Raw genomic sequence first — 24,843 nt, 5'->3', positions numbered from 1 at the left:
GGTGGGCATGGACAGAGGGAAGGAGGGGGTATACTTGATGAAAATAAATAAATAAGAGCAAAAGGCAGGAGAGTGGTACCAAAAAAGAAGCCCCCATTAGGAGCGAGGTGGAGCTGATTTTCAGGGCTCCGGGCCTTGCATTTTCTGGCCTTATTTATGAAACACAAATAATCCAGCCTTCTCCGTAAGCAGCCAGATCCGGTGGAATTACATGTCTGAATACTCTGTAAACAGACTGAAAGCTGTGGAAACATAGCTCGAGGCAAAACCCGCCTTAACAAGGGGGCCTTTATCGTTCGACCTGGCGAGAGAAAAGCCGCCGGGCCCGGCCGAAGCAGGCGGGCCTGCCATGAGTCTGCTCCGGATGGGGACACCCAAGGGACGGGGAGAACTGGTGCTGTGATCCCTCCCTGTCCCCTCCTGGGATGGGATGGGGTGGGATGAGCCCCGGTGTGGTGTTCCTGGAGCAGGAGCTGCCATGCCCTGAGGCATGGAGTTGCTAAAAGCCTCGTGTGCTGCTGAGGGGGCACCATCGGCGAGGCGAGGATGAGGTCCCGGCCAGAGGAGAGCGGTGCCCACCACAGAGAGCTGATTCCTGTTTATAAAGCTGACAGGAAATGCTGAAATAAAGCACAGCTCCCACAAAACGTGGGAGTTTGGCTGCATTTGGGGTAAAATTGTGAGGAAGAAATGGAGGAAAGCCCTGTTGAGGGGCACGGAGGGGCTGCGAAGCCCCTTCCCCTGCACTCAGCAGCTACATGTTGATGAGGAACCACGACAAGAAGCAATGCTTCTTGCAAGCTAGAGAAACCGAGGGTCCTGTGAGATTTTTGGCCAAGATGTGTATGACCAGCACCAGGCAGAACCACCCGTCCCCATTTCTTACACCCTTCACCTAGGGGGCCTATGGAAAGCTGAGGAGGGACGCTGTCAGGGAGCATACTGACAGCACAAATGGGGATGGTTTTACACCAAAAAAGGAGGTATTACATTAGATATAAGGAAGAAATTCTTCACAGTGAGGGCAGTGAGGCCCTGGCGCAGGCTGCCCCAAGGAGCTGTGGCTGCCCCATCCCTGGGGGTGCCCAAGGCCAGGCTGGATGGGGCTGGGGGCAGCGGTTGTGCCCATGGTAGGGGCTGGGATTAGATGGGCTGTGAGGTCCCTGCCAGCCCAAACCAGCCTGTGAGTCTGTGACCGACCTGCAGAAGAAATGCACGAAGTGCCACGGCCCAGCAAAGTTGCTGCAGCCTCCTGCTTCCACGTGGTGATTGAAATAAGTTCCTCTATGCTGCTCTGACATCTCAGTCCTTATTTTTTCCCTGCAAGGACCGTTTGTTCCAAGCTATTCTTACAAAAAATAAATAAATAAAAGGAAATTCAGGTGGGCACCTTATTTTTTTCCCCCTGCCCACACAGGCTGGTAAGCAGTGCTCCGGGCGCCCGTCCCCAACAGGGCTGCAGCTCCCGGCAGGGACACAAGCACAAAACGAAAGGAAAAAGCCAGCCCTGCTTCGGAAGTGGAGGTCAAAAAGAGCAGCGCTGGGCTCATTATTCTTCCTCTATTTACCCTTGCGACGGCACAGGCGATTTTTAAGGCCCTACTGAAAGGTCTCAGCACATTTGTGCATGTACATTAGCGCGCTGCATACGAGCCCCGTACAGCACCGTGCCTACACCCCCACTTTGTGCTTACTGCAGCGCTTTCTATCTAAAGACCTCAGCGTGAATTCATTTAGCTTCCCAGCACCCTTGCCAGGTAGATTATCTGCCTCTTAGGAACAGATAAGGAGGGGAGGACCAGGAAACAAAGACTAAACCAGCCACAACCCAAGTCCACAAACTGCGGACCCGATTTTATTCCTCACCAGGACAAAACCACCCTGGGGTGATGAAACCACTGAGTGCCCCATCCTACAGTGGTCTCAGCAGTCCCACACGAGGGCAGGAGGGGATCTGATGGTGTATCAGAGCAAGGAGCCATGGTCCATGCCCGGGCTCCCACATGGATGCCCCAGGAGGTGGCAGAGAGCTGCCAGCGGGTCCCTGAGCGTGATTTATAGGCTGAGCACAACCCAGGGACATCTGCACCATGGGACATGGGGATGCTGGAGCATGAATCTCAAAATCCTGCAAGAGCAGCTCTCAGCACTGCTTCTCTTCCCCGGTGTGATAGATTTGGGTGGCGGAGGGCAGCGGGCTCAGCAGCACCTGCTGTTGCAGATGCCTGCTCCTGCTCCACGGCACAGCCACTGGCCCCAGCCGCCCGCATGCTCCAGCTCCTAAATTTAAAACAGAGAGAGGAGCTTTGAAACAAGAGCCAAACCCAGAGCTGTGTGGAAGGAGGGAGGGAATCCGTCCCCGTGCTCCCCTTCGTCTAGCTCGACATCTCCGCAGCCCTCTCCTTGCTCCAGCAGTGTGAGATAGAGTAAGACTTTCCCTTCTTTTTTCTCCTCTCTGCCGCATACCTGCAGCCAAAGGGGCATCCCAAAAGCAGCGAGATGTTTTCTTTATACTTGGGGACAGTGCCAGAGAGCCGGGCGGCACCGGGGGGAAGGCAGGAGGGAAAAGCACTGCACGTGGCCCCCAGCTCTGGGAGCTTTTTCTAACTGTTAAAACACAGAAATCCTCAGCGCCGAAAATCCCTGAGCAAAATTTAGCCAAACACGTCAACAATTTTTGTGCTGTAACCCTGGCACATGTGTTCTCCTCGCTAGGAGGAGATGCATTTTTAGAAACCTTCTTTTGCAGGAACTGTTGGTGTTGGTGGGCCTTTTGTTTTCCTTCCTAGCACTGAGTCTTCACAAGCATCCTGGAAACTAAAAAAAGACCATTTTTAGACTAGCACGCGCCCAGAAGATGGAGAGGGTGTCACCACGTGGCTGAGCTACATGTGAAATTCTCAGAAAACCATATGCTGGAGGATGCTATCACCACAGAGACGTGCAGTGGGAAAGGGAAGCCTCATGTTCAAGCACTGGGGAGTCGTGCACGATTAGAAATGAGCTCACTGTCCATCTCTAATAGAAAGGGTTTAAGAGGACAGGGTTACTCCTTCACGTGAAGGCAGTGAACAGCTATTTAATTATTCATTCAGATTTAAAAAAAAAAAAGAGCAAATCTTGTTGTTTTTGGGAATGACAAGAGGGGATTGTGGGGAAAAGGACCAAACATCGCCCCCAGGACTGCAAATATACCCCAGGGGTTTCCCACCTGAAGCCTGTCCCTGCTAGGCCGGTGAATTTTGGGTTGTGGATTTACTGGTGGACTGAGACAGCATATCCCCAAGGCATTTAACGATGAGATATGGAAAAGATCAGCCACTCGTTAGAAGAACCCAGAAAAAAAGGAAAGACAACATGCAGGATGAGACTCGGATATCAATAAACCAACGCCGGGCATGAGCCGCTGGTTCTTTGCCTCGGAGCTGACCCCAGTGCCCCAGGGCTATTTGTGGCGCCTCGCAGCACCCTAAATATATCCACGCCGAAATTACATTTTGCTGCGGAGGCAGGAAGCTCCCGTCTGCCACCGAGCCCCTCGGTGAAGGAAGTCGGGCCGAGGAATCCCACCAATGCTTCCTCGCGCATAAATCTCCCCCGATCATCTCCCAGCAACTGCAGCCGGGAGCCCCGCTCGACCCGGCTGCCCTTCATCCCCAGCCTCCTCTTCCCAAAGTTTCTTTCCCAAAGCTTCGCTGTCAGGCAGAGGTTGTTCCCCAGAGGCCTCTCGTTAAGCACACCCCGTATTTCCTCCCTGCAAAACCCAAAGTTGGGGCCACGTGGGACAACACGAGGGACGAAGCTCGAGCACATCTCCCCAAGAGACAACGTTCCTCTAGTGGTTGTGTGACAGTGAAACGCAGCCACCTGGGGGATTCACGTAAAATAAGACCAGAATGACCGATTTCTGGGGTATTCCTCAGAGAAAGGCAACAGGGGAATTTGTGTGAGCAGGCAGAATAAGGAACACGACAGCTGTGCACACCCTAACGCCTTCCCCTCCTATCCACAGGATCAACGCGTGCACAAATTTGCAAGGGGCTGACACCAACCCCGACGGTCACCACGCCACGCACAAAACCCCAGCTCACCCCCCAAAAAAAAATCCGAGATGCTTTTTCAGGGCAGAAAGCACTCAAAGCAAAATGAAGGGGGGTATTTGGGTACCCAAGCTGAGCGCCACTGCACGCACCTAAACTATTTCCACGTAGTTTCTGGTCGCCGACAGGCACCCTGAGAGCAAGTGTCACAGATTAAGCACCAAGCAACGCTGCAAAACCAGCTACAAACACTCATGCCACCTCGACCCCAGCGTCAGGAGGAAGGCTGCGAGCCCTGCACCCAGGCTCCCCTCGGAGAACCCGGTCCTCTCCCACGGCTGCTTCCAGCACCGGGAGTTTTTATTAAGCAGAGCGCCGAGAATCGAACAGTTTGTGCTCGGGTCGTGGTTTATCACCGAAAAAATCCATCTTTGGCAAAACCAGAGGGTTTGTTGCAGGGTCGGATGCACTTATCACCGAGTCGTGCCGTTATCTGGTTTCACCATCCAGTTCCTCCGTGCCGCGGCGATAAATTGTGAGGGCATCCTCCCAGGCATCGCTTCTACGAAATAGCCATCTTGGACAAGAAAGCAAGCCCATAGCAGGAAAAGCAGTTGAAAAATTTAAAAAAGAGGGAAAAAAATAAATAAAAAACTAAAAACATTCCCTTTGCAGGATTTATTTTTAAATGCCGGTTGCCTGAGCCTGCTCGGGGAGCTGGTATGTCAGGAGCTGCTCCCGTGCAAGGGGCTGAATGGTGACTCAGCAGGTAAAAGCTGTCAAAAACGTGTCCAAAATTGGAAGGATAAGAATCAGAAGGGAAAACTATAAATACCGCAAGCAGCTCTGCTTTGTGCGCTGGCTGGGTGCCTGTCACTGCTGAAGATGCTCTGCAGGGTGAGCGGGGGATCCCGTCCCCAGCCCGTCCCCAAACCCACGGGGGGATTCCTGCCCCCAGCAGGTCCCGGGGCGCTGCAGAGCCCCCTCCTGAACCCCAAACTCAGCCCCAGCAGCTGCCAGCGCAGCTTTTTAAGGCATATCCAGAAAAATGCCTCTTTTTGCACTGGCTTCTTTTTTTTTTTTTTAAAAATACAAGTCAAAAAGCCCAGCCAACATGAAAGGCTGGGTAAACACTCCTCCTTTCCCCAGAAGAAATTACAAAAATGCCTTTGAATTTGTTTTGGCAAGAAACAATGTTTTTTATGAAAGAGCTTCATTGAAAAGTCACAATTTGGAGGGTAGGCATCTCTTCTGCATTTTTAAAGTTTTAATTACCACCTTAGCAGTATTTTGACACAGTTTATGGGTTGTTAGCTCGCGCTATGTGCTCCAAATGCCAAGCGCACCTTTTGGAAGCGTCTTATTACCGCGCTGATGCTAACTGTCGAGGTTGTGCTGCCGAGCCTTGTTTTGGTAATTTAAAAGTAATAAATTAATTCCATTTGGAGAAACGCTGCCATTTATAAGCCAGCAATTAAGAACAGATTTAATTCCAGAGATTGCCGCATTCTTCAGCTTATTGAGTTATTGGGGACTAAAACCGGTGCCGTCGGTAAGGACGCGCTCGATTCCTAAAAGCAAAACCCCAAGGCACTTTCTCGCTGCCCAAATTAGTGCCAAGAGCAAGCAAAAGCTGGGGCTGCCTTCGTGTCCCCCGGGAGCAGCAGCACACGGCCTTGCTGCCAAGCAAAGCGCGCAGGCACCGAGCTCAGGCTGGGATTTCCACCCCAAGGGGACGCTCCCAGCCGGCGCGCCCCAAAAGCCCAGCCACTGCGAGAAGCTCTCGGGACCCTGCTCCCATCCCTCCTGGGTGAAAAACACAAGAAAGCGAGCAAAACGAAGCATAACCCGTGCTTCTGCAGGGTTCCTCCTTTTGCTCTCCCCCAAAAAAGGAAAGAAAAAATCCCCAGGCGTGTGTTTTTATTTACAGAGATCCCAGAGATCCGTCTCCTGCAAGGGCCTTCTCGGAGGCAGGATCGTTTCCCTAATTGTAAGCCTGTTGAGAAGCAGGCTGCCCTCCGCTTTCAAGCTGGAATTAGTTACGCTCGGTCTGACCCTGCATTATTTTGAGGCACAGCAACATTAAAAGAAAATTAGAGCGGCTTGTTAAATCCTTTAAAAGGTAAAGCAGCCCTGCTACTCCAGGTTCACACGCCAAAAAAAAAATAAAAAAAAAATTAGGCTCTTAGCAAATCACGACTACTGCTTTAATGTGGCAGCATTTAGTCGTCTTTTAAATTCATTCATTTCTCATTTGCTTGAACAATCGGGCTGGCTTTAACGAGCCCTCCCTGCGAACCCGGCAGCAACAAAGGATGAGCGCTGCTTACATTACAGGGCTCCGCACACCTAGAAAGGAAATCCTAAAAGGCTGCCTGCTCCCAGCAGCCCGATCACAGCTTCGTAACCCTCTCTGCCAGCCACGTTTGTAATCTTGTAGGGTGTAATAAAGCCAATCGGAGTAACGGTGCCTGTGTAAACCACTTTTTGCGAGGCAAACCACGGGTTTTTAGGGAGTCGGTGTGGGTGGCAGCACAGATCCAGCTGGGGCCAAGCTTCTGCACGTCCTCCTCGCGTGCACCGAGCACAAACAGCCCACGAGCAGCATGCCCAGGCCAGGAAGGAGCACTTGCCACGCTGCACAGGCCTGGGGCGAGGAGCCCGGAGCCTTTTGCCAGCAGAGTTACTAATTAACTCGAGCACAAGGATTTAGGGAAAGGTTTTCACCCAGAGGGTGGCCAGGCACCGGGACAGGCTCCCAGGGCAGTGGGCATGGCCCCGAGCCTGTCCTGGAGATTGAAAAGTGTTTGGACACCGCTCTCAGACATAGGGTTTGGTTTTTGGGTGGTCCTGTGTGAATCCAGGAGTTGGACTCGATGCTCCTCGTGGGTCCCTTCCCACTCGGGGTATTCTGTGCTTTGCCTTGGTGGAAAAGGAGACTCAGCATCCCAAAGCGTTTTGTCCCGGCCCAGTCGAGCAGTGACAAATTCAGTGCTCCTAACAATCCAGGAGGTTGTTCCTGTTTTCCCACCAGTGCCAGGGAGGCAAACCCAGCAGGACACATCCCGAATAAACTGCACAACACGCCAAGAAGTCACCTTGATCTTTTTATCTGGGGTCAGCCAGACCCCACCAGGACTGCACCCAGCGAGAGCATCACCGACTCCAGCAGGGCCGTGCTCGGCCACCAGACCACGTCCTCGCAGAAGAACATGGTCTGATCCTATAAATGGTGGGACCAAACCCACCAAAATGACAGCGTGACATCAGGAAGGAGCTGGATCACCCAGATCCTCGGACATCGGGAGGCACCGAGGCCCCAGCAGCACCACAGGCATCCGCACGGAGAGCCCCGACTGCTCGGGGTTGGGGGGCAGAAAGGGGCTGCTTCTATTTTAACACCCCAGAAAACAACTGAGCATCGGTGCAAACACCCAGTCGGGCTTTATGAGGGATTTAAAGAACTCGGCTCCTTGGCTCTCTAATCCCACACGATGCTTCCCCGCTAGCCGCCAGTATCGACTTCTAACAATGCAGAAGCATCTGCCCACATTTTTGCAATTATTTCAGACCCGGCAAAGAGCACCCTCGCCTTTCTGTAGGGTTAATCTAAAGAACAGTTGCCAAAACGCTGAGAACACAGCCGAACAATAGCTGCTCTGATGAAATTCCTCCGCTCCATAGAGAAACCAGTATCCTCCAGCTGCTGCGGCTCGTCCAGAGAGATCTCCGAGCGTCCACCCGCTCCCGTTTAAAAAAAAATAATAATAATAAAAAAAAAGGGAATAAAATAAAGATTCAAGCGCAGCTTGCAAAAATATCAACGCGGCCTCTTGCACTGCAGCACAGAAGTTTTATTAATGCAACATTTGCTGTGCCTGAACCACAAACCCTGGGTGCAGTGGCAGGGTGGCAGTGCCGGCCACCTGTCCCGGCCGGGGAGGCTCGCTCCTTAGCGCAGAGACCACTTTTAGCAGCTCCACCTCTTGAAATACCCCTTCTCGGTGGAATCTCTGCTCAGTCATTTCTCAAAGCCGGCTAGCTGAGGCGGACAGCTGAATTACAGCAGCTCTTATCCACGTACGCCTGAATGCAGCAGACACCTTTATTTATAAAGGCTCTCCGGCTGACCGAGATTTGACATCGGCTACAAAGAGCGTTCAGCCTCCAACCGGCTGCTGCGGGATAATGCGATGAAAGGTTGGCGAGTGCAGCCCAAGAAGACACCTTTACGCCACGCTACGAGCTATCGTTCAACGAAGCCGTGCTGCTCTGACGACTCTTTTAACCAGCCAGGCTTCAGTAATTGATTTCCCGAGCACGCTGAGCCGCACGCCTTTGCCTCTTTGGCTGATAGGTATTCAAAGCGGGTTTATATATATATATTTTAAGACCTCGTTCTGAAATATTTTGGGTATTTTCTGCCATATCAGGCCTATGCCTTCTCCTTCCAGATCTCCGGGGTCTCTGCCCTTTGCTGCTGGTTGCCTGGTCACCTGCTGGCTCAGCCTCGCCTGGGCACCACGAGGACGAACAGACACCTTCAGGACACACAGACACCACCTACACATGGGCAACGCAAAAGCAAGGGGATGGGGGAAGGCAGAAAGCAGGTGGCAGGAAAAAACAATGGCTCCCAGACGGTTTTCTGCTGCTCCATCCACCACAGCAGCCACCGGCGACAACAAAACGTGACCGCCTTTGCTGGCAAACGTGTGAATCCTGCTTGAAATTGCCAGCACCCCCAGGATGGGCACATGCACACACACAAAGCAGGGCTCAAAGGAAGGCTTCAGGTCCATGCATGCTCCCACCAGGCTCCCGGCACCCTTGAAGCAGCCCCGAGCATGGGGGCTCCATCCTCGTACCCACAGGGAGGACCCCAAACAGCATCCTCCAAAGCACCCCCCAGCATCCTCCCCTCGCACCCACCACACTCACCAGCACAGGACCGAGCCCGGCACCACTCCAACCCCAATTTGCTGTAGACGGGGAAAAATTTGGGGGCTGGCACCGATGGAAACAGCCCCACGAGCTGGGGGTGTTGCTGGCGGCACCGACCCCGAGCTCCGGGGAGGTTTTGCAGCTCCCTGGGATCCTGACGGAGACACCCTCGAGACGCCAGCGCCCGCCTCTGTCTCTGAGTCCGTTGTTATGGTTACTGAAGGGTGTTTTCTTTCCTTTTTTTTTTTTTCCCTTCTTTTAAAGAGAATTCTTATCAGTTTAACATAATACCGGTGCTCAATAACAATTCTTATCTTAAAAGGTCACTCAGGTGGTATAACCCAGCACTGCATCCACGCTCACACTATCTGGAGGGAAACAGCCTGGGGACTTTTTTCTTTTTCTTTTTTTTTTCCCTTTTAAAAATAACCCACCTCTTTTGAACTGCAAGATTTCTTTAAAAAAAAAAAAACACAAAAAAACACAAGCTGACCCCATGGGGGATCGGAGCTCACAGGGGAACAGACAAAAAGAGGGAGAAAAAAGAAAACACGCTGGCTGCGAGAGAAGCAAAAGGAATATCCCAACAGAAAAAAAACCTACAAAACCCGGGGAAATGCATGAATGTAGAGTCCAGCTGCTGCAGAAACACTATGTTCTGCTTGCACGAGCGTGACTAGCCAAGTTTCCCCACACCAACCGAGGTCGTGGTTTTTCTTCTTCCACATCGCCCCCCCCCCAGTTAGCGCTGGGCAAGGGGGACAAAAGAGCAGGGACGGCGAAAACCAGGGTGAGGACAACTGATCCATGATGGTTGGGGTTTGCTCTTGGCAAAGAGAGGAATAAGAAAGGAAAATGCAGTAGGGAAAGGGAATTTTAGGGTGTTTCACTGTGCTAAACCCGGTCAATTACTTCTTACAAGAAAGCCACCAAAGGTAACTCTGGCCCCTCTGTCCCATCCGGCAGCGATGCAAGGAGCAGGAGAACTAACAGGTTAAAAGCCAGGCAGGTTTGTGGTTTGTCTGAACGAAGTTTCATCCAAAAAGGAGAAAAAAAAAAAAAAAGAAAAAAAAAAAAAGGAAAGCAAAAGCAATCTGGAAGCAATTACTGGTGGGGATCAGGCACAGAGGAGCTTTGCAGCGCCCTGTGCTTCCCCCCCAGGGCTGCCTCTCGCTCCAGAGCACAGAGAGGAGCTGCCGAGCCCTGCAGACACCGCTTGCAGTATGAACGCTGCTCTACGCACAGTAACATCTCCAGGCGTGCCAGCTCGAGGCGCTGGGCCCCGTCCAGCTCCTGCAAATGTCAGGAGAGGCTCGCAGGGACGGCGGCAGAGGCTGGCTCGGCCCCGGGTGCCGCACACCCCAACCATCCCGGCAATAGCTCACACGTAAAATGTCCGTGAGTTCGTCCGAGCACGGTTACGCGCCCAGCAGGAGGTTTTTTTTCCTGCCCTGTGGGTTTTTAGTCGTGTGTAACACAAGCTGCACCATGCCCCAGCAATGGGTATGCCCAGAAAGGGCCGCAAAGGGCAGAGGAATTAATAATAGCAGAGCCGTGGCTGTCGCCCAGGGCTCTGCCGGCGAGGGCCTGCAGGTGAGAGGAGCCTCCGATAGCCCCAGACAAGAGCCACGAGCCTGGGAAGACCCAGGCGAGGTGCTGTGCTGCAAGCTGGATCAGAAAAATTAAAAAAAAATGCTACAAGTGGGGCACCTTTGCCAAAATCTCCAGTACAGCCCTAGCGCGCAATGGGGTCGCCACACGCAGGCAGGGCTGGGAGGCAGGCAGCTGATGGGAGCCTGTGCTGATAAACCCTTCATTTACAGCTGCTCGTTCGCCTCCTGCATGGGAAGGGTAAGAAATGCCCACACACCTGTGGCCAACAGCTACCCTGCCAGCTACAGGGACACAAAAAGGACAGGGATCTCCCAAAAAGTCCAGCGGAGGGCCACAAAGATGGTACGGGGCCTGGAGCTTCTCCCCTGTGAGGAGAGGCTGAGAGGCCTGGGGCTGAGAGGCCTGGAGAAGAGAAGACTGAGAGGAAATCTCATTAATGTGAACATAAATCTCATAAATACCTGAGGTGTGGGATGCAGAGGGGTCTGGCCAACCTCTTTTTGGATGGTTTGTGGGGACAGGACAAGGGGCAATGGCCACAAAATGGCGCACACAAGTTCTGCACCCAAATGAGGAAGAATTTCTTCACGGTGAGGGTGACGGAGCACTGGGCCAGGCTGCCCAGGGAGGCTGTGGGGTCTCCTTCTCTGGGGATATTCAAGGCCCATCTGGACACCCACCTGGGCAGCCTGCTCTGAGGAACCTGCTTTGGCAGTGGGTTCGACCCGATGGTCTCTCGAGGTCCCTTCCAACCACTCCAATCCTGTGCCTCTGTGACAACCAGCTTTCTGCCTCCAGAAACGGCTCTTTTCCCATTTATCACCCCAAAACGGAGCAGGCAGGACGGCAGGGCCATCTCCCGCTGAGCAGCACCACCCCAAACCCCCTGCTCGGGGGGCAAGACCCCGTATCCCTCTTCCAGCACCTCTCAGGGCCCTTGGGCAGCTCTCGGGAAAGCGAGAGTTAACGGCAAAGCAAAGCTCTTGTTTATCCACTGAAAATAGAAGGAGAAAACGCGAGGGGCGATGCACACTCAGCGGCACACGCATGCACACATGATTCATGCACGGCTTCGTCCCAGCTGCAGCCCGCGGTGCCGAGCCCTGCTCCCATGCACCGAGGGTTTCACACACCGCCGTGCTCAGCCCCGGCCTCCTGAACTCATGCAAGAAGTGGGGTGGCCGGGTGAGGACCCCAAAATATTGCCCGGTGGCTGCTGCAATCCCACAGCGTTTGCACCCCGGTGGAGCCGAGCCCCACAAAGCTCCCGGCTCCGAGCCCTGCAGCTCGGGGCGCCGGCGGCGCGAGGGGTGCCCTTTCCCTCACGGTTATCTGCCGTAACATTAGACCCGAGCACGAAGCCCGAGAGCTGAGGCACTGACGAATGTATCTTAAAATAAAGCAAGTGTTCACGCTAATTACTATTTCAGTGAGTCACACTGATTGCAAACATAACTCCCAGCCTGGAAAAAATTGCGTCCATGGGCTACAAATTAAATTAATAATGGTGGTTGTTTTTTTTGTTTTGTTTTGTTTTGTTTTTTTTTTTTTTTTTGATGGGAGATTACAAGGAGGAAGAGCAGGGCCTGAGGAACTGCAGGAAGCTGGGGACTCATGCCATGATCAGTTTGGTCCCCAGAAACCATCACCAACCGCGTCAGGGTGCGCAAAACTTTGTGAGGAAAAAAAAAAAGAGGAATAACCTAGGTGGTGGAAAGCCAATTCCTCCTCCTGCAGCAGCTACAGGTCAGTTGCAGCCTGAAAAGAATAAGGCCAATGGTCCTGTCACTGCCTGCTAGCTCAGCACCTTCGCTTTCCACCCACAGATTGGGGTCTCGAAGCAGAGCCCTCCACCAAACGGGTGCATCGTGACAGTGGTTTGGTCCCAAAGGGTCTTAGGTGGCTGACTGGGGCACCAAACGTCTTAAAAACAAGTGGCCCGAGCACAAAGATGAACAAAATGAGCGACCAGAGCAGCACACAGCATCAATCACACAGCCAAGACCATGAAAACCAGCACCCACCAGCACCGGCCGAGAGGCTTCCCCGCTCCCCCACGTAATCCCATTTGAGGATAAATGCATTTGCCAATTCGATTATTTGGACTTATGGCTGCACAGTTTGTCCTTATTCAGCTCCCCATGTAAAGCCATCTCCCATCCACCTGCCAGAAAGCCTCAGAAGATGCCCAGAAAGCCTCAGGTGATGCCCAGCACAGCCTTTCCTCACCCTCCTGTGCCCACCTCTCGGGGGACAGCCCTTCTCCATCCAAGCACGAGCACAAGGTACGCACACAGGAGGCTGCTTTTGGGCAGAGATCAGACAGGATTCTCTGACTCTGCTCCACAACGATGCCCAAAACACTTCACCAAGCAGCCCAGGAGATTAAAAGCCAAGAGATTAAAACACAAAAGGGTTAAGCATGAGTCCAGGAGTGCCTCCTCTAGGTCCCATCAACTCGAGAGCAGAAAAGCAGGAGGGAAGAGCAAAGAGGGCTCCAGCTCACAGCGTGCTGCCCACCCACCACCAGCCAAGTGCTTCCCACAGCTCCTCTGGCGCTTGGAAAAGCACCTTTAAAGAATCAAAACCCCAAATAATTGCAAAGAATACTGCAAGTGCAGGCCACGATCCATGAGGACATCCTCCCCACACAGACACAAGGGTGCGGGGGGCGCAGGAGATGCCACCTCCCACCCCATCCAGCAATCCCCAACGCAGTGCTCCCACCCAGGCTATCCCAAGAACACCCAAACCAGAGCCCAGCATCACAGCAAAGCCAAGAAAAAACCCCAAAGCTGTGCCCCGGGGTGCTTTTCCACGGGTGGGGGCCGCTGTGGGGACACCACGGTGTTTGCCTCCAATGGGAGCCCACAGCCAGGGCAGCAGCAGCGGCCGCAGGGCTGGAGCCGCAGCCACCTAAAGGTACCCGAGGTCTGCAGGAACATGTAATGCCTTTTATTAGAGCAGCTGGAAAAAAAAGAAACCACACAAGCCCTCCTTTGAGCTTCTGCACCTTCCCGCTTGGCCATTTTTTCCAGCTGCATCACTTGGTCTAATTAAAGGCATTGCCCCTGCCTCTTCCTCCGGCCGGCCCTCGCCCGGGACGAGGAATCTGGGTCGTTTTGGTGCTCGACAGCCTGCTGAAAGGAAATCAAGATTGTGGCCTTAACGTGCGGGGGAGCTGGAATCTGGGGGAAAGAAAGCTCAGCGCCCTTCCGACCATGGGTTTGAGGCTGTCGCCCCGCTGCAGGGGATGCAGACGGGTGTTTGGGTGCTTTGGGGAGCTTTGGGGCACCTCCAGCAGGAATTGCAGGAGCCGAGAGGCCACAGCAGCTCTAGCGCTGCCTCCAGTGGGGCTGGCTGCACGATGCCCAAACCCCACAGGTGTTTTTTTGGGGCAGGAGCAGCCCCAGTGCTACACAACACCTGCGGCTCCTATTTCTGCGCATCGGTGCCACGGTTTCCATGCCCCTGCAGAGCATTCACACTCAAACCGAATCAACCCGCAGCGTGCACCAGGTGAACCATAAAACCTCGGCGAGGCTCCTCCTGGCCACGAGCTGCACATTTCCCCTCCTGCATCCGTTCCTTAGTCCCCTTTTACCTTCACAGCCCCGAATTTTAACGCACCGGGGTTTCAGGTGGCCGTGCACCGTGCTGCCACATCTCAGGGACGCTCAGGGATCCTACAAGACGCCTCTCCTCAGAGGCAGACATGCAGTAGCACCTCCCCAGTTGTACAAACCAACTCCCTTCCTGCACTAAATCCACTTTTGAAGCCAATTTGGATGCTTGGTCCACTCCATCAGATCCGCACGGCGCGCTCCGAGCGGCACCGCTTGGCTCAGGGTGATGCCGCTTACAAAGGCACCCATGGGTGCTGAGCTCCTGCACCCATCCCATCACACGCGTCCCCATCCCATCGCACGTCACCGCGTCCCCAACACCCAGGACAACTCGGTGGGAGCCACCACAGCCCCGACAAGAGGACCAACAGCAAGACTTGGGATCTCCGCAAACCATCCCCGGGGAACCTCGGGGACACGGCTCCATCCAAAACAAAACCAGAACGAAAAAAACCACGGTGCAGACGAAGGAGGAAGGTGTAGGGAGGGCTCGAGGGCCGGCAGGGCTCTCCATCCCCAGCCCAGCAGCCGAGCTCCGGCCCTTGGGCTGTTTGTGAGCAGCAGCAGTGCCCGAAACGCGCCCCGCGGCATTCCTGCCTCATTCCCCAGAGCTATATAAGGCAACACGGCCAATTCCAGCTCCTCTCCCTCCTCGCCCCGGGGTGGTTTCCTGCTCCCTGCTCCCCTCCGGGGACCTCGTCATCAAACACAACGGGGCCAGCGCCAACCACCCCAAAAAAAGCCCTAAAAAAGCCCCCAAACGCCTCGCTGGCCGCTCACGCTCCTCCACGCACGCAGCAGCACGGGGGCTGCCGGCCCCACGAGGGGTTTTGACCAGCGGGGATGCTTTGCAGCAAGGCTCTTTTTTTCCTTTATTTTTTTAGGTGTTGGGGAACAGCCACGCAACACCCAGGCAGGTTTCACCCTCCCCTCCTCCTCCTCCACGTTTCAGAAACTCGCGTTTAAAGCAACTCTCATCTCGGCGCAGACACCGCCAAGGAGCACGGCTGGCCCGGGCTATCCCACACCCCAAAACGCAAGAGCAACCCGCAGGATTTGGGGGTTATTTTCACCCCTCTGCAGCCCCCCTTTCCGCGCGCCGAAGGCGCTGCTGCAAGCACGCAGATCGCTGTGCAGCAGCCAGCAGTCGCCTCGGATTTTCTCCAACACAAGGGGGGTATTGAGAGCCGCAGGAAAAAAAAAAATAAAAAAATAAAATAAATAAAATGCGTCCAAACAGGATCTGAGTGATGAAATCGCCGCATTTCCCAAAAAAAAAAAAAAAATTAAAAAAATAATAAAAATAAATAAGTAAAATTGAGGAGAACCCGGGGCTTGCGAAAATACCACTTGGGCTGAGGTGGCGCCGGGGCCGCTGCTCCGTGGTGCAGGGAGCCGAGCGAGCCACGTTGGCCAAAAGAAGCCGAGAAAATCCAGACTCTACGTGACCTGACTCGGTTATTGCACAGGAAACTGCATGGAAGGAGGAAGGGGGGTTGGAAAAAAAAAAAAAAAAAAAGAAAAACACAGAAAACGGAGAAAAAAAAAAAAAAAAAAAGCAAAGGCACCAATCATTCATGCTACCGTAGTTCCACCACGCAATAGCCTGGAGTAGTTGGCAGCGCGAAGCCCAGCCGAAGGGAGCCGTGGTGGGTTTGAATATTAAAACGTACGAGGAAAAAGCCCTGGGTGCAGTCATGGTGGGGAGCCCTGCCTCCAAAACCTCTTTTTTTATTTTTTTTTTTTAAGGGAGCGTTACAACACCGAGCGGAGACCGAGGCAGCGTCGGAAAAGGGGGGAAAATAAATAAGAAAAGGCATAAAAAGGGGATTTATTTTTTTGGAGCGAGGACTCACCGGGGTTGTTGGCCTCCCCTTCGAGGATGTGCAGCTCGGTGCAGTCTGCCAGGGAGTGCTCGAGGCAGAGCTGCAGGAAGCGGGCTTGGGTCCGGCTCACGCGCTTGAGCAGGGAGAGCAGCGCAACAGTCTGCTCGCACTCGTTCCAGCCCTTGAACCAGCCGGCCAGCACGCCGACCTGGTCGCGAAACATCATGGTGAGAGGGGCAGGGGGGAGAGGAGGAATTAAGGGGGGAGCCCCCGGCCCCCCAGAGCTTCGTCCGGGCTCGGAGGTGGAAAAATCGCGGCGGCGGAGCGAGGGTGGGCCGGTGGCAGGGGGGGGGTTTTGGGGTTTGGCGTGGGTTTTTTTTTTTCCACCTTCTTCTGGCTGGGGAGAGGCGGTGGGGTGCCCCCGAGGTGGATGAGGGGTTGGAGGGGGTGTGGAAATGGTCAAAAAGTGTGTGTGGGGGGGGGGGTGGGTGTGGAAAAAATAATAAAAAAAATAAAAGGAGGAGGCCGGCGGAGGCTGCGTGAGCGGAGGTGGCCCTCGGCTGGGCGGCGAGGGTGGGCAAGGCACGGAGCGGGGCTGGAGCTGCGGCGGGGGGCTTCAAACCTGGAACAGAAAAAGGGGGGGGGGTCAGCAGGGGGGGAGGAAGATGAGGAGGAAGAGGAGGAGGAGGAGGAGGAGGAGGAGGAGGAGGAGGAGGAGGAGGAAGGCCCGCAGCAGCCCAGGCACCGCAGCCTCCTGCTCCTCCAGCCCTGCTTTGTGCCCCCCCAGCAGGACAGCCCCATTTAGTGCCCCCCCCCCAGGACCCCCTCATTTTGTTTCCCACCCCAGGACCCCCCAAAATTTGCGCCCCCCACCCCCATTTTGCGCCGCCCCCCCCCCCAGGGCACCCCCTCCCCACACTCCCCACGGCTGGGGGGGGGGGGGGGTGCCTAAAATCCCCCCCCCCTTCCCTTTTAGCGGGGAGGGCGATCACCCCAAAGCACGTCACCTCCCTAAAACCCCCCAAATTAACCAAAATCGTGTTTTTTTTAAGAAAAAAAAGTTGCCCCCCCCCCAAAAAAAAAAACAAAACACTCACCTCACTCAACGCGGGGCCGGGGCCGGGGGGGGGAGGGGGGCGGCGCGGGGGGGGCCGAGCCATGGTTGTGGGGGGGGGGTTGGGGGGGGGAGGAGGAGGAGGAGGAGGAGGAGGAGGAGGAGGAAGGCCGGGGGGGGGAGGGGGGCGCGGGGCGCGAGCGGCGGCGGCTCCGCGGCGCGAGACTGAGGCCGGCGGCGCGCCGGGCCCCCGCTCCCCACATGCCGCTCATTTGCATACCGGTGACGTCATAGAGCGAGGGGGGCGTGGCCTCGGCGGGGGGCGCGCCTTTTCTCTGCCCCCCCCCCCCCATTCCCTTCCGCCCCCCCCCCCCCCCGCCGGCTCGCCCCCGGGGGAGTCCCCGTCCCCGTCCCCGTCCCCCAAGATTAAAAAATGCTAAAAAAATGAGAAACGAACCCAAAGTCGCCCCCACCCCCCCCAACTGGATTGTGGCCCCCCCCCCTCTCCTCCCAGCCTCCACGCGTCCAGGAGCCTGGAGGAAGCCTCCATCTAGCGGAGAGCGGGGGAACGGCGGCGGATTTTTGGTTTTTTTTTGGGCTTTTTTGGGGTTTTTGGGGTGGAGGAGAGCAGCCCTGCTTCGTGTCGCAAGGAAGGTGTTGGTTTTTTTTTTTTTTTTTTTCCCATATATTTATTTTTTTGTATTTTTTGCACGCCCGGGGTGCAGCCGATGGGGGTGGATGGGGGGGTTGTAGGGGCAGGGGGTGGGTTTGGGGCCGTGGGTTCGCCCTGCGGCTTCCTTCTCTTTGGTGTGCATGGGGTGAGTGGTACGGGTACGCCTAGGAAGGAGGAAAAAGGGGAAACAAGCACCCGCAGGGAGCTGGCAGATGTGGGGCAGGGTTTGGATAACGCCCCGCAAAGTCAAGGTGCAGGGTGTGGGTCTTTGGGGTCACGGGGAAAGGAGGTCAGAGCCTTGATCCGTGCCCAGCTTGGGGACAAGGGACACGGGTACCCGGCCACCATCCCACATCCCCGTTGCTTTAGGGGCACAGCCCTCCAGTATCAGGAGTTGCAGGGGGAGTGAGAGGCAAAGGGATCGAGGGAAAGCCTTGACAAGCCCCCTCACCCCAAATCCGCCCCCCAAAACCGGTGGGTGCTGCAGGAAGGGCGGCCGGGGGGGATCCCCTGGACGTCAGGCACAAAGGGTCCGGCTCACCCCGCGTGCGGGTTTGCCTGCTCAGTCTGGCTCGTGACTAATTAAACAAACACGAGCGGGGTTCCCTGCCAACAGACCGCAGCCATCTGTCTCATCCTACAGCTCCATCCTAATAAACGGGCCATCGCAGGGCCCTTTCTCCTCCTGCGGCCCCGGCGTGCAGGCAGGAGGCGCGGAGCCACGAGGCTGAGCTGTCTGTGGGGTCGGGGCATGTGTCCTGCATGGGGACAAGGCGTGAGGCTCCCCAAAACCCCAGAGTTTCAACAGCACCGGGATCCCCGTGCCCTGGGAGCTGGTGAACACCGGCACGTTGCTAATTGCAGTAACAGCAGTGATGAGAAGAATATTTGGGGCTGAGACATCCAACGTGGTCCCCTGCGGGGCTGAAAACACCGCCGAAACCCCAAAGCATCCCCAGGAAGCAGCCGCTGCAGGAGCATGGCGCCGTTCCCCCTCGCTGCGATGTTTGGAGGTTTCTATGGTAATTACAAACCCTAACCACGAGTCGTGGAAAAAACACCCTGCTGTGGGGTGAGAGGAAGGGTGCGGGCTCGGTGCAAGGGGAACGATGCCCGAGCTGCCCCGAGAAGCAAATCTCCTCCCCAGGGCTGTGTCGCAGCGTGTGCCGTGGAAGGGACACAGCAGGGCTGTAGGGTTTTGGTTGGGGTGGCTCCAGATGGCAACGTGCCCGCTGTCCTGGTTGTGTGTCCAGTGGTAATATCAGCCCAGGAGGTGGTGGAAGGAAATTAGCGGAGCCTGACTGCTGACGAGTTCCTGGGAAGCTGTTTGTGGAAGCTGCTTGATGGCAAGTTTGTCTGGAGAAGGATCACAGAATCACAGAATCACAGAATTTCTAGGTTGGAAGAGACCTCAGGATCATCGAGTCCAACCTCTGACCTAACGCTAACAGTCCCCACTAAACCATATCCCTAAGCTCTACATCTAAACGTCTTTTAAAGACCTCCAGGGATGGTAAAAAAAAAAAAGAGTAAAACCAAAAAGTGACCCCAAACCAACATGGGTCTACATTTCTGTGTTTACCTGCAGCGCTGGGATTTTTCACCCCATTTCCAGCCGGCAAGGAAAGCAGCTTGGTGGAGGATTCAGGGCAGGCTGAGGATGCCGTGAGCAGATGGTCCCGATGAAACGAGGCGCTGCTCCCTCCCAGCAGCTCCCAGGCAGGCTTGGAGATGTGCATCAGGACACGGCACCGGGGAAATCTCCTCCCTCGCTGCGCCTTTCAAGCAATTCTCTTTCTTTGGAAGCCTGGTTCCAGCTGAAGACGCGTCTTGCGATGGAGCTGCCTCCATCACGAGGCTTTCGGCACCACCTGCAGAGGGAACACCTTGGGCTGCAGCGAAATCACACCCGTGTGCGTGCACCTAGAGGAGGTGTAAATGCAGATAACCCACTGAGGCCAAAATGGGATGTTTTGCATTCAAAAAGGGACGTTTTGCATTTTGCCCCAGTCCCCCGGAGGAGCTGCAAACGGAGGAACAAGGCGTGGGAACTGGGGGTGTCGTGCAACGCCCCGCCACCCGCTTAAATTGCCGCTCGGATGTGCTGATGTCTTCATTTTAAGAAAAAAAAATGGAAAAAATACAAATGGCCAAGTGTAAAGAACCAAACTCAGCTCATCCCCTCCCAGCAGAGCGAGGTGGAGGTCGCTGCTGCTTGGAGGAGCCTGGTGGTGGGGCTGGAGGGATGCTGGCAGCAATGCCCAGCCCCGTGCGACTGCCCCGATGCTCCCAAACTCCCAGCCGTGGCTCCAAGGGGATCAACAAGTTAGCAGGAGGTAGAAAAGGAGGAAAGCTCTTGGAAATGAGATGTACAAGGGATGAGGACAGCTTACTGGATCAGATTTGTGCCGGGGGGTCACTGCCTGGCCAAGGTCCAGCTCTGCATCCCGCTACAAAGGGATACGGTGCTCCTGGTAAGAGACACAAAAAGACCACAAATCATTCCTACCCTTGTACTTTAAGGAGCTCATTTGGAGAAAGAAGGCTCCAAAAACCCCAAAATCGGTGGGTATGCCCTTGGGACTGCATTGCCCCTGTGTTTTTGCCCTGCTCTGTTTATCCACATGGATAAACCACGGGATCGGGGATCGTGCACTGTGCCCCAGCACAGGTGGCTGCAGCCCCTGGTGCTGCCTCCAGGGCAAAGCCTTACAAGCTCCTGTTTTTTTTTGGGGTTGTCCCCAGCTTCAGGAGCATTCAGCCACCTCCCTGCCTCTTTCGGTAGCCTTCAGACCATGTGGGGCAAGAGAAACACTGGCTGGAGCAGGAGCAGGATGAGTGGCAAAGAAATCTGCCAACCTGCCTGGCCAACCCAGCAAAAAGTAGTGGCAAAGTAGTGCCGAGGGTGCAGCTCTGAAAAGAGAAATTATTTAACCTGCATGTTCCTGTGCCCAAGAGGTGCTGCGGAATGAGCATCTGATGTGCTGCAGCGAGTTGGCTGCATCAGCTGTGCCTTGGGAGCAGCGAGGTACGGGTTGCTGAAAGGAAGGGGATAAACGACCCCATAAAAACACATCGGCGCGTCGAGAGGCCCTTAAATCATCACAAACCTTTTCTCAGGACAGGAGAAAAGCAAACGGTTTGTTAGTGATGGAGCACCAAATCCTGATGGGCTTGACGGAGACTTCTCGGTATTTGTTAAGAAGTTGGGGCTGAGAGGGAAAAGTGTGGCTGGCAGATTTATTTACAGGCTTTCACGTCCTGGGAAGACGCTTAAAGATTGAGAGGCTGGAAAAGCTATCGCTTTAGCTGTTCACGTTCACCTAAACACGAATCCATCAAAGAAAGACACGTTGGCAACTGATCTTTCTTTGGTCCTATAGCAGGGGTAACTCCTCGTGGGATCCAAGCTGCCTTGGAGCGAGTCGTCCCAGCGGAGATGGGTTTGGATGGCGCTGCAGCCAGAGTCTGGTGCTGACCACCGAGGAAGAATTTGGCTTTCAAAGGCCCAGCAGCAGCTGGCTTGTCCATTTTGCCTCTGTGTATGGCAACACCTGGTGAAAAGCGTTGCTTTTTGAGCTGCTGTAGGCCATAAATCGCCGGCCTGCTCCTACTTTGATGGATGAAACCGTACAGAGCAGCCCGTGAGAAGACGCAGTGCCTGGCTCCCCGCTTGCCGTGGGCATCCTCGGCCTCGCTGCCTCCAAAATCCCTGCGTGCCCAGCTCAGCAGCAGCAGAGCATCTGCATCTCCCAGCCAGTTCTGGTGGCAGGAGGTGGACGCACAGCGACCCCCGAAATCTCGGAGGTCTCGCTGCCTCCGAACTCAATAACACCTGCAGAGGGAGAAGAGAAAGCGAAGGGGAACAACTATCAAGATAATTCACAAGTTAGCAGCCCTCCCTCTAGCCCGTTTGTTCGAATATTGCTGCACACAAGGAGCTGATAGACACTAAATAAATAGCACTAGGAGAGATAAGTGATGCATTAGATTTCCCACCAGTCCCCTGACTCCGGCTGCTCTTGAAAACTCTGCCAAGAAATATTAGATGTCAAGTGGCTGCGATGGGAGAGCACAGAAAGCTAGGAACTGCCCCAAACCCTCACTGCAAGTAGGCAAAAACCTGGAGGAGGCAGCTGAAACCTGCAGGGACCTTCTTGGCACAAACCTGCTGCTGATATGAAGGCACTGCAGGCTGAAGATACACGGGGAGCATTAATTGTCCAGGTAACTTCCTGCTGATCCTACAAAAGTAAATCTGGGGTTCACCTGACCCTAAGAGCATCCAGACCCCACGCAGGCAGTACGGGGGTTTTCTGAAAAATGGAAATGCAGCGACTGTGGTAATGAGTGTGGCAAAGTCATTGCTCCTTCTGTGGCTGAGGGGTACCTGTGTAGGGAGGAAAAGTGGAAGTTTTGGGGTTTCTGAAACAAAATTCCAACATTTTTTTGAAAAGTGATTGTCAGAGAAACAGACTGCTCGCTTTGGGCATCAGCCTCCAGTAAGGACTTCATCCAGTCTTAGGAACACACTGACATAATATTTTTTACTGTTTTAAACCCTTCCTGTTATGAGATAGCACAATTAAAGCAGGATCTTACTTTAGATGCAGCTGCATCCAGACAGAGGTGCCTTTACGGAGGTGTTGCCCGTTCCTACACATTTATGGAGCCAACCCAGCAGAAGCCCCTTTTACAGGTGTGACCGTCCCTGCACTACAAGCTCTCACCCCTTTACCCCCATCGATCAGAGACAAGACAGAGCAGCAGCAACACAAACGTGACCCAGCCCCAGCCTCCCATTCACAAGTGTTTGTGAGCACCACGCTCTTCAGCAGAAACTTTCAGGATTCCCACTGCGCTCAGCAGCTGGGCAGAGGTCCTGCAAGACACCCCCAAACCCTCCTTAGCTCATTCCTGCCTCATTTTACCCTACCCAAGGTTTTCAGTTTGGTGTCAGCAATAAGGGATACGCTCAGCAGCTCTTATTAAAGCTGGACAAAACCACGTATGTGGGTTGTGATCTGCTCAGACCCACCATAACAGAGTTGAACTCCCAAAAAATTCACCACTTTTCAAAATGCCTTGCTGTAATTCATCATTTTAAGATGAATCAACCCAAATTGTCTTCCTCCCACCGTTAGTCCCCTGCTTGAAGGAGGCAGGAGGGGAGGAAGGAGAATCCTAGCCGAGCACCTTCCTTTGTAGAAGGGAGATATCTGCCTCACAGCCCGCTGGCACCTCGGGACAGCCCCAGGTAGCATCCCTTAGCTTGGGTAACTCCTTTCAAAGCCTCAGCTCTGATTACAGCCCATGACCCAAACCAAGCGGTGAGGATTAACTCCCACCTACGCCCTGCAGCAGAAATCATCACGAATTTGTAGCAACCCAGCGGTGCTGAAAGAAGCAGGTCTTGTTGCCTGAAGTCTGCGTGCGTTCCTTGATGTCGCCAAATCCACAAACGTAATCTACGACGAGTGGGAAATGATTTTTTGGTACATTTATTCCAGCAGGATGGCAGAGGAGAACAGCCTCTGTCAGTATTCCCCATTTTTGTGGCTCACAGGAAGGTTTTATTTCGCTGTTACAGTCTCGAGTCCCTGTTTAAGGCAACCCAGGGACACACAAGGCAGCTTTAGGGCTGCTCCTTTTACTTCTCACCTGATCCATTTTTTTTTTTTGAAATGGCTTCTTAGAAGAAGGGCAAACGTAGCAAGGCAGCTTCTGTCCTTTTTATAACTCTCAGTCAGGTCTTTGATTTGGGCCAGCAAGGAAGCTTGTTAGATCTGATAAAGCAACTAAGCATCTCTGGAAAATGCTATTAAAAATAGAACATGAAACAAATGAAAAGCTGGGAGACTTAATGGTAAATACACAGCCTGGAAGTTCAGCACAGCTACATCCTGTTTGCCATTATTATTTAATACTGGCATCGATTGGTTGACAGATAAGACAGAGCAGGCAATTCTCCGCGGAGTTGACTTGAATACCATTTCACTCTGAGATTAAAAAAAGCCCAGATCACACCGTCTTGTTGGGAAACGTTAATGTAGTGGGGCTGCTGACTACTGCGCTCAATCAGTAAAAGAGAAAAAGAAAAAAAAAAAAACACTTATTTGATCATCTACGTGGACAAAAAACAAGTCCCTGCTAACAATGAAAGTGCCCAACTCCAGACTGGAGCTAGTGCAGCACTAAACTGCTCCTCTGAATAATAACCCGTGTGTTCTCCATCCCAAATACAGGTAAACTGTCCGTATGGAACAGCTATTGTCATTGCTCCGGCTCTTCGGTGCAGCTGTAGAGGTCTTTATTAATTTTTCTGAGAGCCCACAGAATCACAGCACGACTTGTCCCAGCTCTCCCTTCCGCAGGTGACACACGCACACAAAGAGAAGGCTGAAGAGCAATTATTTCCACCATCACCACCTTGGCCGCCCTGATTTCATGGCAGAACAGTTAGCAACACAGCCGGGGAGGTTAAACTCAGCAACTGCTCCCATCAGGTTTGTAGCTAGCAAGGCTCGATGCAGGACCAGGCAGCCAGGGAAGGTGATTTTTATTTTCAAGACTTACCTCACCCACTCGTTCTTGCACATTCACATACTCACTAGCACCAAGACGTGTGTCCAAATGGTCCGGTCAAGATTGCCTGCAGGGAAACAGAAGGCAAGGAACGTTGTCTGTCACATCCTTCTCATGCCTTTGTGGCTCACACTGAGCAGTGAAGACCCCAGCTTCCTTCTTGATTCCTTTTTGATTCACAGTGCAAACTGCAGGCTGATTCGGCCAGCCGTTTATTCCGGAGTTGTCTGTGGCAGGGAAGGTCACTCCAGGTAGAGCAGATAAACAGCTCTGCAAACAGCTCACGGATCACCGGCTGGAAACCTGCGGCCACATGCATCAATTCCCAGCCCCTATCTTTACAACTAAGCATTGCTCTTCTCATTATCACCTACATCTTTTTCTCAGAGGTGACTGCCAGGAACTTGGAAGCAGGACGATGGCAAAACAAACAAAGAGAAAACAGAACATCAGATGAAACTGAATACCTTGAGCAGGGGAA

At 53.9% G+C, this 24,843-nt stretch overlaps 1 protein-coding gene across 5 annotated transcripts in view; it reads right to left on the bottom strand.

Annotated features, from left to right (window-relative positions):
* Positions 1–17,226, bottom strand: part of SAMD4A (sterile alpha motif domain containing 4A) — a 75,591-nt gene extending 58,365 nt beyond the window's left edge. For all 5 annotated transcript variants that reach the window (XR_014317521.1, XM_082760629.1, XM_082760631.1 and 2 more), the window contains exons 1-2: positions 17,148–17,226; positions 16,081–16,672 (exon numbers count right to left, since the gene is read on the bottom strand). Coding sequence is in view for 4 of the 5 variants with exons in the window: in XM_082760629.1 (XP_082616755.1) it covers positions 16,081–16,276 (196 nt within the window). In the remaining variant the exon portion in view is untranslated. The remainder of the gene's footprint in view (positions 1–16,080; positions 16,673–17,147) is intronic.
* Positions 17,227–24,843: the final 7,617 nt, after the last annotated feature.

The sequence above is a fragment of the Aythya marila genome (assembly GCF_965140915.1).
Source record: "Aythya marila genome assembly, chromosome: 5".
NCBI classification, from domain to species: Eukaryota; Metazoa; Chordata; class Aves; order Anseriformes; family Anatidae; genus Aythya; species Aythya marila.
This window is presented reverse-complemented; position numbering and strand designations above follow the sequence as displayed.